The sequence below is a fragment of the Podarcis cretensis genome (genome assembly GCF_951804945.1).
Source record: "Podarcis cretensis genome assembly, chromosome: 15".
Lineage (NCBI taxonomy): Eukaryota > Metazoa > Chordata > Lepidosauria > Squamata > Lacertidae > Podarcis > Podarcis cretensis.
The window spans coordinates 43,691,111-43,703,565 of record NC_137185.1 but is presented as its reverse complement, the minus strand read 5'-3'; the positions used below and the strand labels follow the sequence as shown (position 1 = coordinate 43,703,565).

The 12,455-nt window shown below is 44.0% G+C and overlaps 1 protein-coding gene across 5 annotated transcripts in view; it reads right to left on the bottom strand.

The window, feature by feature from the left end:
• The window catches only part of BIN3 (bridging integrator 3), a 127,261-nt gene that overhangs the window by 35,139 nt on the left and 79,667 nt on the right, over positions 1-12,455 (bottom strand). For 4 of the 5 annotated variants that reach the window (XM_079955230.1, XM_079955233.1, XM_079955232.1 and 1 more), the window contains 2 exons: positions 7,518-7,654; positions 6,926-6,966 (listed from right to left, as the gene is read on the bottom strand). In XM_079955230.1, coding sequence (XP_079811356.1) covers positions 6,926-6,966; positions 7,518-7,654 — 178 coding nt within the window. Of the gene's footprint in view, positions 1-6,925; positions 6,967-7,517; positions 7,690-12,455 lie in introns of all 5 variants that reach the window. The other variant, XM_079955234.1, reaches the window with a different exon arrangement.

The window sequence follows — 12,455 nt, the reverse complement described above, 5'->3', positions numbered from 1 at the left end:
CTGCTGCCAGAGAAGAAATGAAGCCTTCCTCTTGAAGGACAGCTAAAGAGAAGTGAAGAGCAGGACAAGGGAAAAGGAGTAGAAAAACAGGACTTGGGGAGAGAAGAGGAAAGGGTGGTAATTAAAAGAACATAAAAAATAGTAACTAAGCCAGAAAAGGCAATGGGGAGGAAAAACTTTATAAACATGGGAGGCAGGAAAGGGTGTGATTGAGACTGGTACAGAGCTAGCCAAAGCACTTGGGCTGGGTTCAGGAATGCCTGTCATTCCATAATCGGTGCCCACACGTCCGTCGCAGGCCTGTCCACCCACCAGGAAGGGGAAATTAAAACCATCCTTTCCGAGTACAGCAAAAAGCAACAGAAAATAAGATGAGAGTTCAAACCAGTGGGAACAAGGGATTAAGACTAAGAGTCCCCAGATGAGGGAGGGTGCACAACTGGGGGTGGAGGGAAGGAAGGCCATGTGGCTAGCTTTGTGTATGAAATCCTCATTAGAGTCCAGTAAGGACATGAAAGCGGATTTTGTTGTTTCCGGTCCCCAGTTCCCCCCAGGGAGCTGAAAGGTGGGTTATCTGCTTTCACTGTCAGAGAAAGATTCACAGACCAGGACTGTGTGATTAATGGATGAGATTTATGGGTTACAGAGGGGGGTTAGGCACTGCTACTAGTAATGTAGGTTACTGGAACCTTCTAGCCTGGAAAAGCAGGGGTTGAATAAAGCTGGTCACTCAAGTGGCAAGCCTACAGACTGGACAATTTTTGCCACACACCACTGGTTTCCAGCTGTATAGGAAACTCACTCTTGAGGAGATATAACTTAGCTTATGCAACATGCTGATTCAAACTGCTGAGGGGCAGGGGGAGCTTGCTTTTCACAGAAAAAGCAGCAGAAAGAAGTGTGAAGAGAGGCAACACCACCAGTTCTTTCTAATGAACCTCAGACTCTGCATACAACCTCCACATCCATTTATTCTTGTTTCTGAGGATTCCTGGCTTGGGTCTGTCACAACACTCTCACCTGGTTTGGAAGCGTCTCCTCTGTACTTGTTGCTGGTCTTCACAAAGGTCAAATTAACAGCAGCAGAGCTTCCCATTTTAAGCATTCCATTTTTGTCTGCTACCTCAGGCCTGGGAGTGTCAATCCAGCCTTGGACCTAGTATAAATCCCGCCCACACATGCCAGTGCAACTCTGAATCTTCAGGGGAGAACTGCCAACTGTGTTAAGCAGTTAGTTAATTTGGACCCTTCCCCTCTGTCTTTGTGCCAGGAGAGTCAATATACCACACCACCCCCTGCTGTGGGAGGGAGCTCTCCAGGATCCTCACGTTCTCTGCAGTGTCTGAGGTGCTCTGCCGCCTGGAAGCAGCTCCTTTCGGTGCCTTTGGGGACCACCACTCCAACCAGCTGGCAAAGCACACTAGGAAACCATGTAAGTTGCCTTGAGCATGTCTTGGTGTGACAGCTAAGGGCCAAGCTCTGAATTACTTTTAAGCCCTGATGGTCTACACAGTCTGCCCAGTCCATTCACAGGCATCAGGATCTACAAGGTTGCTGTGCTTTTTGTCTCCAAGGGTCTTTTCTTATATGGACCTTTCTACTGACATTTTAATCAGGATAACGAAAAGCTTTGCAGGAAGCAGCAGCAAGCACCTGGCGTTCAGGTGGCTTAATGAGACTGAGCACAGTGAGATCAGAACCAAGTCCTCTTGGTTTGAAAGACTTCTTGGTTTGAAAGTTCTCTTCAGGCACTTTTGTGTGAAAGATAGCTCAGTGGGTAGAGCATGAGACTCTTAATCTCTGGGTCGTGGGTTCGAGCCCCACGTTGGCAAGAGATTCCTGCATTGCAAGGGGTTGGACTAGATGACCCTTGTGACCCCTTCCAGCGCTATCATTCTGTGATTCTAAAAGGGAGTTTGTTCAACATGCAAGGTGGGGAGGCAGAGCTCTAAAGTGCAGAGGGGAGCAAAGAGGGCTCCTCATTTCATATATTCACCTTTATGGAGAGTAACACAAAGAGATGAACTCCTGCACTCACCCTCATGGCTCCCTCTCATGTATTGAGGGAGCTCACTTTTAGATCACCTGGAGGAGGCTGTTGTGTGAATGAGGTGCAGAATGTAAACATCCGAGCTTCTTGCACTGTTCAAAGCACAAAATGTGCCATCCACCATAGCTAGTGCACTGTACACTTGACCAATCCCATCCTGGGGCAAGGGAGGAGCTGGGAGGATGCTGTATGAGCCAGAAGATAGCTTGCCTTTTGACTGAATTGGATCTGGGGTGAATTTTCCAGCCTTCCACTCTGCTCAACCCACACAGTGAAGAACACAACATTCTCACTTAAAATTTTAAATGAACTGAAATTAACCCTCAGTAATTCCACACCAGGGGACTGTATTATCTAGGAAAAACAAAGAAAATACAACTTCTGATCCTAGTAACCTCAGGAAGATGTGCCTTCCCCCTCGAGTCAGTTGCTGCTTTTGAAGAGAAGCGATTAGTCTCATCAGAGGCGCCAAACACCTCCTGGAGCTTCGTACGGCTGCACTAGAGAATAAGGTGTTTTATGCTGCACATGACTCTGATTGCAATATATTGCCGCTAACGATAATTGCGTGGATTGAATTTATCTATGTCTTTAGCTAATAAATTGTAAGGACCACCACTGAAGGGAGTAATGAAGTGCAGCTGTTAGAATCAAAGCCCATTTCTAGGTCAAGGCAAGTCTGGGAGAAGCTAGGGAAGATGATCTCCTTTGGGAAAGCAATACAGGAAACAAGAGAAAGAATCCCAAGACAGTTTTCACTAATCTAGAAACATTATCAGAGCATTCCAAAATCAGAAAGAGGGGAGAGCACAAGCCTGAATGCCGATGGTGCCTCTCATTAATGTTCAGATGGGTCCTGGGGCTCTTTAAAAAATGTTGTAGCATCACATATGCATTTACTCTCATTGGCTCCCCCTTGGCTTCACATTTCACATATAGGAAGCAGAGGAAGAGAAATGATCCAGATTAACCCTAAAGTGGAATGTGAAGGGGGGTGGCTTTAAAATGCAGGTTGTAACTGCACTCAACTATAAAAGGGCAAAAGTGAGGGGATCAGAAATGAGTTTGGCTTCCAGAACTGTTTCAGAGATGGGAGTTTCTGGAGCCCACGGGCTAAAGTGTTAGTCTGAGACCAAATTGTGTTTGCATCTGTTGTTGTTGTTGTTGTTGTTTAGTCGGTTAGTCGTGTCCGACTCTTCGTGACCCCATGGACCAGAGCACTCCAGGCACTCCTGTCTTCCACTGCCTCCCGCAGTTTAGTCAAACTCATGCTGGTAGCTTCAAGAACACTGTCCAACCATCTCATCCTCTGCCGTCCCCTTCTCCTTGTGCCCTCCATCTTTCCCAACATCAGGGTCTTTTCCAGGGAGTCTTCTCTTCTCATGAGGTGGCCAAAGTATTGGAGCCTCAGCTTCACGATCTGTCCTTCCAGTGAGCACTCAGGGCTGATTTCCTTCAGAATGGATAGGTTTGATCTTCTTGCAGTCCATGGGACTCTCAAGAGTCTCCTCCAGCACCATAATTCAAAAGCATCAATTCTTCAGAATAAAATGAGGAAAAACATGCAACCTACCTTGCCTAGTTTTTGTGAAATTGCATGGCATGAGGATGATCTTCTAAGGCAGGAGCTACATGTTACACAAGCCAATTTGTATTCCCAAATCTGTCTTTGCCAAGTAATATTTACTTTTTTTTGTCAAGTAAGTTTGCTCATGTGGTGGTGGGTATTTGCAGGAGACATTTGGTTGTCAAAGTGTTTATGCACTTAACCCCTTCCCCACCCACCACTTCCGCCCTAAAACCCCTTTCCAGGCTCTCTCTCTTTTCCACCTTAGCTTTATACCTTTACATCTCACTGGTTACCTAGTGCAGATTTTACTATGTGTACATAAAGCAATGGTGGGGGAGGGGGACATCTGTGTGCTGAACTGGATTTAAATAGAATAAAGTTGGGAAACAAAGTAATGTATTTCCTGAATATGCAGTATGTTGTAATACAATTTTCACAACAGGCATTTATTTATTTTTTCTTAACCAGTCACTGTACAGACAGGAAAGTCAAATTTCCTCATCAATTCAAAAGATCCCAAGAAGTTATAGAACTTCCCCTTTTGCTATATTGTGGCCCCTCACGGGCTCCCAGCCTGCCTTTCTGATCAGCTGGAAGTCATATACAAATGCTTCTTTGATCAGAGGTCAGCACCAGCCTAGCACATCCTACAAGCAGGAACCTTTCTTGTCCAGACCTCCTTTCAGTCATGCACTCCCATCTTCCCTTACCTTCTTTAGCCATTCTCTCCCATTGTTAGCCTACATGTCATAGTAATCCCCTCATTCATAAAGCACAATGTGAAGGATTCAAATTCTACCCTTGAGATAGGTCTACAGTATAGTATGTTGTGTACTCTTCACAAGCCTGTTCAGTTTTTATACCTTCCAATGTGAATCCAATATCCATATCCAAGCTGACTGAGAATTACGATACTTTTTTTGGGTCGGTGGGAAGAGGAAGAGATGGAATAATAGGAAAAGACAGACAAGTGAGGGCAGTAAGAGCAGAAGAGGAACATGGCTGGAGACCATGAAAAATAGACAGGGTGCCTTATGGAAATCTGCTACAGTAGGTAAGAATTTTGCAATCATTTCTCGTTCTTCATAGTTTAAACCAGGGTAGTCCAACATGGGGCCCATGGGCGGCCCTCGAGGCTGTTTTTGGTGGCTCTCCAGCTCCATACCCTCTACCTCACCCAGGGCAGCACAGCCAGGCTGATGGAGGTGGCAGTGAGTGAGTGTGTGCTGCAGCCAAAGGCAGGCTGCTGTGGCTGTTCCTCCTCCTCCTCTGCTGCTGCTGCTGCAGGAGCTCTGTGTGGCCACCAGGCTGCATTTTTGGAGCCGCTTGGAGCATGGCCAGATCCCCAAGCAGCCAGGGCTCCAGAGCCTCCCAGGGAGTGGGCGGTACAGAGAAGAAGGGTGGGTGTTTGTCTGTGTGTGTTTCAGCATGAAAGACTTTGCTTTCTTTTTTGCAGTGCATAGAAGTTTGAGCTTTGGGATGTACCAATTGGTGGGGGAAGAGAAAGGAATTTTGGGAAGAAGAAGAAGAAGAGGAGGAGGAGGAGGAGGAAGAAGAAGACACACACACACACACACACACACACACACACTATGTACAAGTGTTTTCAAACATGAATGAATTCCAAAACTCAAAACAACTTAACATACAATTCAGTCAAGAGTTGCCTGCACATGTGAACAGCCAACTTCAAGGCAGACATCAATCAGCTCGTGAAGAATTCTCCAGCTCAGACACCCCATTGATGTCTGCATTGTTAACAAATACTAATTGCCAACTATAATTGTGTGTTTAAAATATATATATTTAATTAAATACATGAAACGTGTATATTAAATAATATTAACTATATTGCAAACACTTAAATTTACAATATGAAAATTTAATTCAGTGTGTGCTGCCCTCCCGGGTTCTGTGTCAAAGGACTTTTGTGGCCTATTTGGTCTGAGAGGTTGGACCTCCTTGGTGTAAACAGAACAGGAGGAAAGAGAGGCAAAGCAAGCAAGCAGAGATTCCCCAGAACCCAAATTCCGCAATTGCTTTGCTCTTGATACTAGCACAGGGCAACCATATTAACAGCATAAGACTCTTGCTTGAGACTAGAGACAACAAAAATGTCAGGTGTAAACTAAGGTTGTTGTTCAGTAATTTACCTCACTCACTACCTTATTAAAGTCATTTTATTCTCTCTTGCACTATTTACTTGTAATCAAATAGAGAATCTAAAGACTTCTGAAGTCATTTGGTAGCAGTAACTGAAATTCTTCCTAAATTCATTTAAGGAGTCTCTAATGCTTGCTTATAGCCCTAGTAAGTGCTAATAAGACTTAAACATTTGAAAGATGCTTAAAGACTTGCAAGGATAAAAATACATCTGCAGGGTTAGATGTATTGCTGGGTGAGGATGAGCTTCGAAACCTTTACATTTTATCAGCCTTGATAGGGGAGGTGCTACCTCCAACATAAAGATGACAGAACCCACACTGTTCATAGAATCTAAAGTTCATGCAGTTCATATATGTATAGGATTTGGATACAACTCCTTCACCAAAAGACAAGATCATCTATCCACTAAGTTAACAACCAGAACAATCCCGAACAGAGTGGGCTGTTTGCACATTAACACCAAGCCATACTTTGGTGGTATATGCTTGAGCTAAAATTAGCCCAATGAAACCTCAGGATGGCATGCTCCCCTCTCCTTCTCCCACTCAGCCAGGAGAAGGACTTTGCTAGCATTTACAATTGGTTTTGAAGAATCCTGGATTGTTTATACATACAAACCCGAGATCAGGAAACTCTGGTTAGTTAAACCAATCTTTAGTTCATACAGAACAACAAGCCAGATTCTTTGAAAGTGAAAGAAGAAGTAGGGAAGCCTTTTTACGGGAGTGCAGAAATGTCTAATGCCTTTCTTGCGCTTATTCTTGTTCATGCAAACCTGCTCCAGGACGATAGACATTCTGTGATTTGTTGGCCAAATTCTACAACTAATATAACTCATGCATATTACGTAAATCTAACCACATTTCTAATGTTCTGATTCTTTATATAGACATTATAGACTTGCTTCTAATGTTTTAGAATGCTTTGCCTTCACATTTTCAATCTTCTATGAAGGCTAGGAATTGGGATCCTCATCCCCTGAATACAAAGTGGGATTTACACAATTTCACAAGCTTTCATGGGCTTCACTTATGTTCCCTGATGGATACATGTATTGCTCGCCCCCATGTTAAATCATGTTCCCTTGTAAGGATTGCAAAAGCACACACTGTTGCTCATACCAAAATACTGTTACTTACTTTTTCAAGGGATCTATGACTGTCTTTTGTATTTGGTTCACCTGCCAGAAAAAGAGACATGGACAACAATAATGGATGTGAAAGACAATCTGAATTATAAGTGGGACCTGCAATGAAATGTTGCAGTGCATTCTCACCTCCTAAACAAGATTGTTATTCTTCAGGGTTTCTGCTAGCCTGCTAGCCCATCCCCAGGTTGATCCCTTTCCACTCCCCCACCCCCATGTCTTCTGCTCTTCACTTCCAGCTGACACTCAACATTCTGAACATGCTCACTTCTCACTGGAACAGTCCACTTCTTCCTATGATAATTAAAACAAAACCCTGCAAGCCCAAGAGTCCTAAGGGATGTATCCATGGCTAAATACCAAATTTTGCAATTTACAGCATGATCCCAATCATGCAGACTTGTACACCTTCTGATATATAGCCAGAAACTTTCAGTATATGCAAATTTTGACAGGCTATTTTCAGACAAGCAAAAAGGACACTTGACAACAGGTGCAGGCGGACTTGAAGGACATAATTTTTCACTCTCTGCTCTCCCCAGATAGAGACTCTCTCTCTCTCTCTCTCTCTCTCTCTGATTTACCTTTTCTTGGTTAAAGGAATCCATTCTCTTCATAGCTGTGTCCAGGGCCATCACCATTTCAAGAAATTTGGGGTCTTGCTCACAGAGTGGGTTCGACAGTAAGTCAGATGAGATTTTCACAGCAGACTTTGACATTGCTACAGTTGAGACAGAACCCAGGAAAGCAAGACGTCTGTTAATGATAAAGAGCTGCACAATTATTGTTGAAACTCAAGGAAGTATGTTGCTATCAACAGGTCGGACCTCTCAAAGGCGCTGGCTGTCTAGAGGAAGGGTGAGCAAACCAGTGCCACCTTGGTGTTCTAGACTACGATTCCCATCACCCCGACCACTGTACATGTTGGCTAGCCCTGATGCAGGGTGGCTGGAACTGAAATAAGTTGTAGTTTAGAACCCCAGGTTGCCTGCCCTTCAAGGTGTAGCCCAGAACATCTGAAGAAAACTAGGTTGTCTACCAAGTTGTCTAACAGGTAAACACTTTTCTCTTTGATTGGTTCCTAATTCTGTTTGCCTCATGCACACCTCCTGTTGAGTACATTTGACCCCTGCCAAGTCCCTGGAAAAGATGTCGCTTTGTTCTGCATGTTGTACTTCCAACTTGAGGCACGTTTAAATGTTTTGGTGGGAATGGCAAGCTATAAAAGAAACCTCCCGTAATGTGTTTAAAACCAGGCTTAGAATGCCTGTGGGCAAAATTTGACATCTGATTATCATATCAAAATCAACACAGCAGCATTTGCATAATGCTTATATTTACTACATTTACATATTGTCTTTCTGCCAATGCACTCAACAAGGTTCAAAGCACTTGACATACATTATCTTGCTGTAATCCTTAAAACTACTCTGTAAGGCAGGTCTGCATAATTAAGCTCATAACACAGGTGTAGGCCTGAGACTAGGGGGCGGCAGGGGGGGGGAAGCTTGCCTAACGCCACCTGCTGAGCTCAGGACAGACACACAATCTGAAGCGGGGACTTCTTGATCTGTACCAGGCTTTTTCAGCCACTGTACTACATAACTTCTTACTTTATAGCCTTTTCCTGTTGCAAACTGCTGTGTTCATTCATTCTCACAACCACCACTTAGTAAGTACTTCCACTTTCCTAAGGCTTAGACATCATAACTTGCCTAGAGCCACCCTGAGAGCTGTTATTTGAACCCAGACCTCACTGTTCCAAGGCCAGCACTGTCAAATACTCTCCGGCAGTGAGTCAAGTGCTTCATAATCCAGCTTTTCAGGAACTCATTCATTACCTTGTTTCTACAGAATAAACTGAAACACAAAGAGCAGACACTCCAGAGTGCCTAAAATGCTAATGGGAAACTTTCCAGGAACACTAACGGATGGCTTGGAAGAAGAGTTATTAATGAATTTGTGTAATGCCAAGATAATAGCTCATATGCAATCAAGTCCATACCATTTAAACGCAGCATTTATAATACTGCACAAGTAAGGCTCTCTTTCAGATCAGCACAGGCGCGCAGGGCCTGCCTTTTTCTCTAGGCTGTTAAGCGCTGCAGAGTCTCACTACAGCTTTTTCAAAACGAAACAAATCACAGCCTATTAAGAGTTTGCAGCTTCCCAGTTGTTTTACAAAAATTATCTGGTGGCAGCTGTGACAAGATAATGAAAGTAAAGCAAAGGTTCCTGCACACACTTACCTAGGAGTAAGCGCCAATGAACAAAGCAGGATTTATTTCCAATAAAATATATGTAGGATTAAACTGCTAGGATAGCATTGTACATTTCAAGCGGATCCAGCTGTGGGGAAAGTACCAGAATGAGGGCAGGAGAATGCCTCCCTCCAGAAGTTGACAGAGAAGCAGCAATGAGATCTACCTGGTAAAAGGTAAAGGACCCCTGGATGGTTAAATCCAATCCAATTTGACTACGGGGTGCAGTGCTCATCTCACTTCAGGCCGAGGGAGCTGGCGTTTGTCTGCAGACAGCTTTCAGGATCCTCTGGCCAGCATGACTAAAATGCTCCTGGTGCAACAGAACACCGTGACGGAAGCCAGAGCGCACGGAAACACTGTTTACCTTCTCGCCACAGTGGTACCTATTTATCTACTTGCTCTGGTATGCTTTCGAACTTCTAGGTTGGCAGGAGCTAAGACAGAGCAATGGGAGCTCACTCCATCACAGGGATTTGAACTGCCAACCTTCTGATCGGCAAGCCCAAGAGGCTCAGTGGTTTAGACCACAGAGCCACCAGTATCCATTACATTACCTGAGCCTGGGTTCAAATCCCAGTTGTAGTGACTTCCATAGATGTCAACTGGTGGTTTATGGCTTGCTTCACAGGAAATGCCCTCCCCCCACCCCGATTTCCCTTGTTGTGTAATGCCACACTGCCCCCACGCAGTACATGCTAAATGGTAAGTTTTGTGTACTCTTAGCAAACCCACACCCAGTTTTTTCCTAGTGTGGGGACGGGCACATCTCCAGGAAGGAAATCCAGGCTGCATGTTTCCCCTTGACATAAAGATGGCAACTGATGACAGAAAATACAGCTGATAAGACCATGCCTGTTAATAGAAATAGGACAATGTGACTCCATCACTCTAATTGCTCCTCATTCTAATCTAACAATCATGTTTCTAGAATTATCATTCTGCACCAGCCATATTTAGTACTTAGAGCAGGAGTGACTAACCTGCAGCCCTACAGCTGTCATTGGAATCCATCACCCTTTAACTCAAGCTAGCATGGTCAACGACTGGGGCCAAGGAGAGTGGTGCCCAGCTGCATCACAAGGGCCACAGGTTAGTCACTCCTGGGCTGTGGCTTTGGATTAGGACGGGGAAGATCTAGCTTCAAATCCCCACACAGTTGTGAAGCCTTGTGAGTGGCCTTGGACCAGTCAGGACCGTGTTGCTGTAAGGGCAAAATGATACGGAAGAAGCGAGTGATGAGCTCCGTGAAGTAAACGCAATAAAAAATATATAACTAGTATCTCTATTAGTGAAACTAATATAAATTGTTTATCTAATCAGAATGGCAAAACATAGCACTATTACTTACTTAGAAGGCCTAAAATGTGCTTTTCATTAAGATATCATTTCCGTTTCATCGTGCATTTGGGGACAGGGGAGGGAAGACCTCTTCTGTTCGCCATTTGACAGCATATTTTGCAGTTAGATGGTTTTATCATTTTAAATGAAAAGTAATTCGATATATTGTATGCTATTGGTTGCTGTACATTGCCTGGGGATCCCTTTAATATGAAAGTCTTATTAGAAATAAAATAAAATAAGTACACAAATAGCATAATCATCTAGGTAAAAATATAAATTTGCAGCACTTGTTTGGGTGGGGCACTGCTGGTAAAAATAAAATTGGGTTTTCATGGAAGGAAAATGTCTACGGAGACGTAAGGAGTGTGTTGAATCTCCTACTCTTTGTAACTACATCCAGTAGGGTGGAGGGAGGGCAGGATATAATTCTATAAGAATCACAGAATCGTAGAGCTGGAAGGGACCTCAAGGTGCCACCCCCCCTGCAATGCAGGAATTCCAGCTGAAGCGTCCAGGAGAGATGACCATCCAATCTCTGCTTAAAAATCTCCAAGGAAGGAGAGTTCACAACATCCCGAGGGAGATTGGTATAAATTTAATAAATAGATTTTAAAAAGACAGTTAAGAAAAGCAGTAGGAAATTAAGAACTAAAGAAGAAAGGTGACAAATTAAAACGGGAGAAATAATGAAAGAACTAGAAAGAGAAATGTTTTCAAGTGCCACTTGTTGGTTTGGCAAATATAAGGAATTTGGGTAAGGGCATTATGTTTTTGGCGACCACATGCAGACACAACATAGCATTTATTTTTTGTGTTGTGATTTTGTCCTGTGAACCGCCCTGAGACCAGTGGGTATAGGGCAGTATACAAATTAAATAAACAATTATGGTGATAACAAAAATATATTTCTCCAAGTCACTGATCACTTTGTAGCCATGCTTGTGATGTTCCCTTGTGTATGTGCTGCTAGTGAAGTATTTGCCAGGAGTGCTGCTACCCATTCAGCTGGAGTAACCAAGTTATTTGCAGCAGAAGCTGGATATCTGATGCAAGGCTGACCAAGTCCAACATGACAGTACTGGTCAAGTAAACAACCATCCTTCCATCAATGCAATGGAAGGACTGGGTGCACAGAGGAATGGGACATAGCACAGCTAATACATTGCCAGACTTATGCTGGACCTGGGAAAATATAAACTGTTCAATCCAACTAAACAGTCAGCTCTCACAGTTACTGGGAGGAGGAGGAGGAAGCAATGCTCCAGAGGGTTTGAATGTGTAATTAGGTTTTGCCAAACAGCATCCAGCCAGATTTGGATTTGTCCCAGTTTCCACTCACTAGGAGGAAGGACAAGCAAAACAAAGAAATAGCCACTGTCAGTCCATAATTCAGGATGACATGCCTCAGAATGCAAAATCATCTCTTGCTATCTGGGCAAGAGTCTGAGCTGATTTGTGATGATGCCACACAGCTGAAGGGAGAGTGGGGTGGGGGAGAGAGAATCCTCCCACAGATCCTTTGGGGTTTGAAGTGATCCATATAAAACACCCACTGAAAGGGAGGAGAGAGGAATTCTCTGCAAGGAAAATCTTACTGGGCAACTGTAACAATGGACTAGTGGGAGACTTTCTAAAAAAGTTTTGAGTTGTTTCTACATGACCTGAACCATTTGTGCTTTCTGTGTGTGGGTGTGCAGAGATGGCTTTAAGCGTGCAGGGCAGTAGTTCCCCTACAAACATCCCCATCGGCAGTGATGATTGGAGTTGTAGTCCAGCAACATCTGGAGGGCCATCGTTTAGCCATCCTTCATGTAGCGCCTATAAGAGATGGAGATTGTAACTGCCCTAGACGCCTAGCACACCTGCCCCACAACGTCTGATGCCAGAGTATTTGAACAGGGTCAGGGCACACAGGGC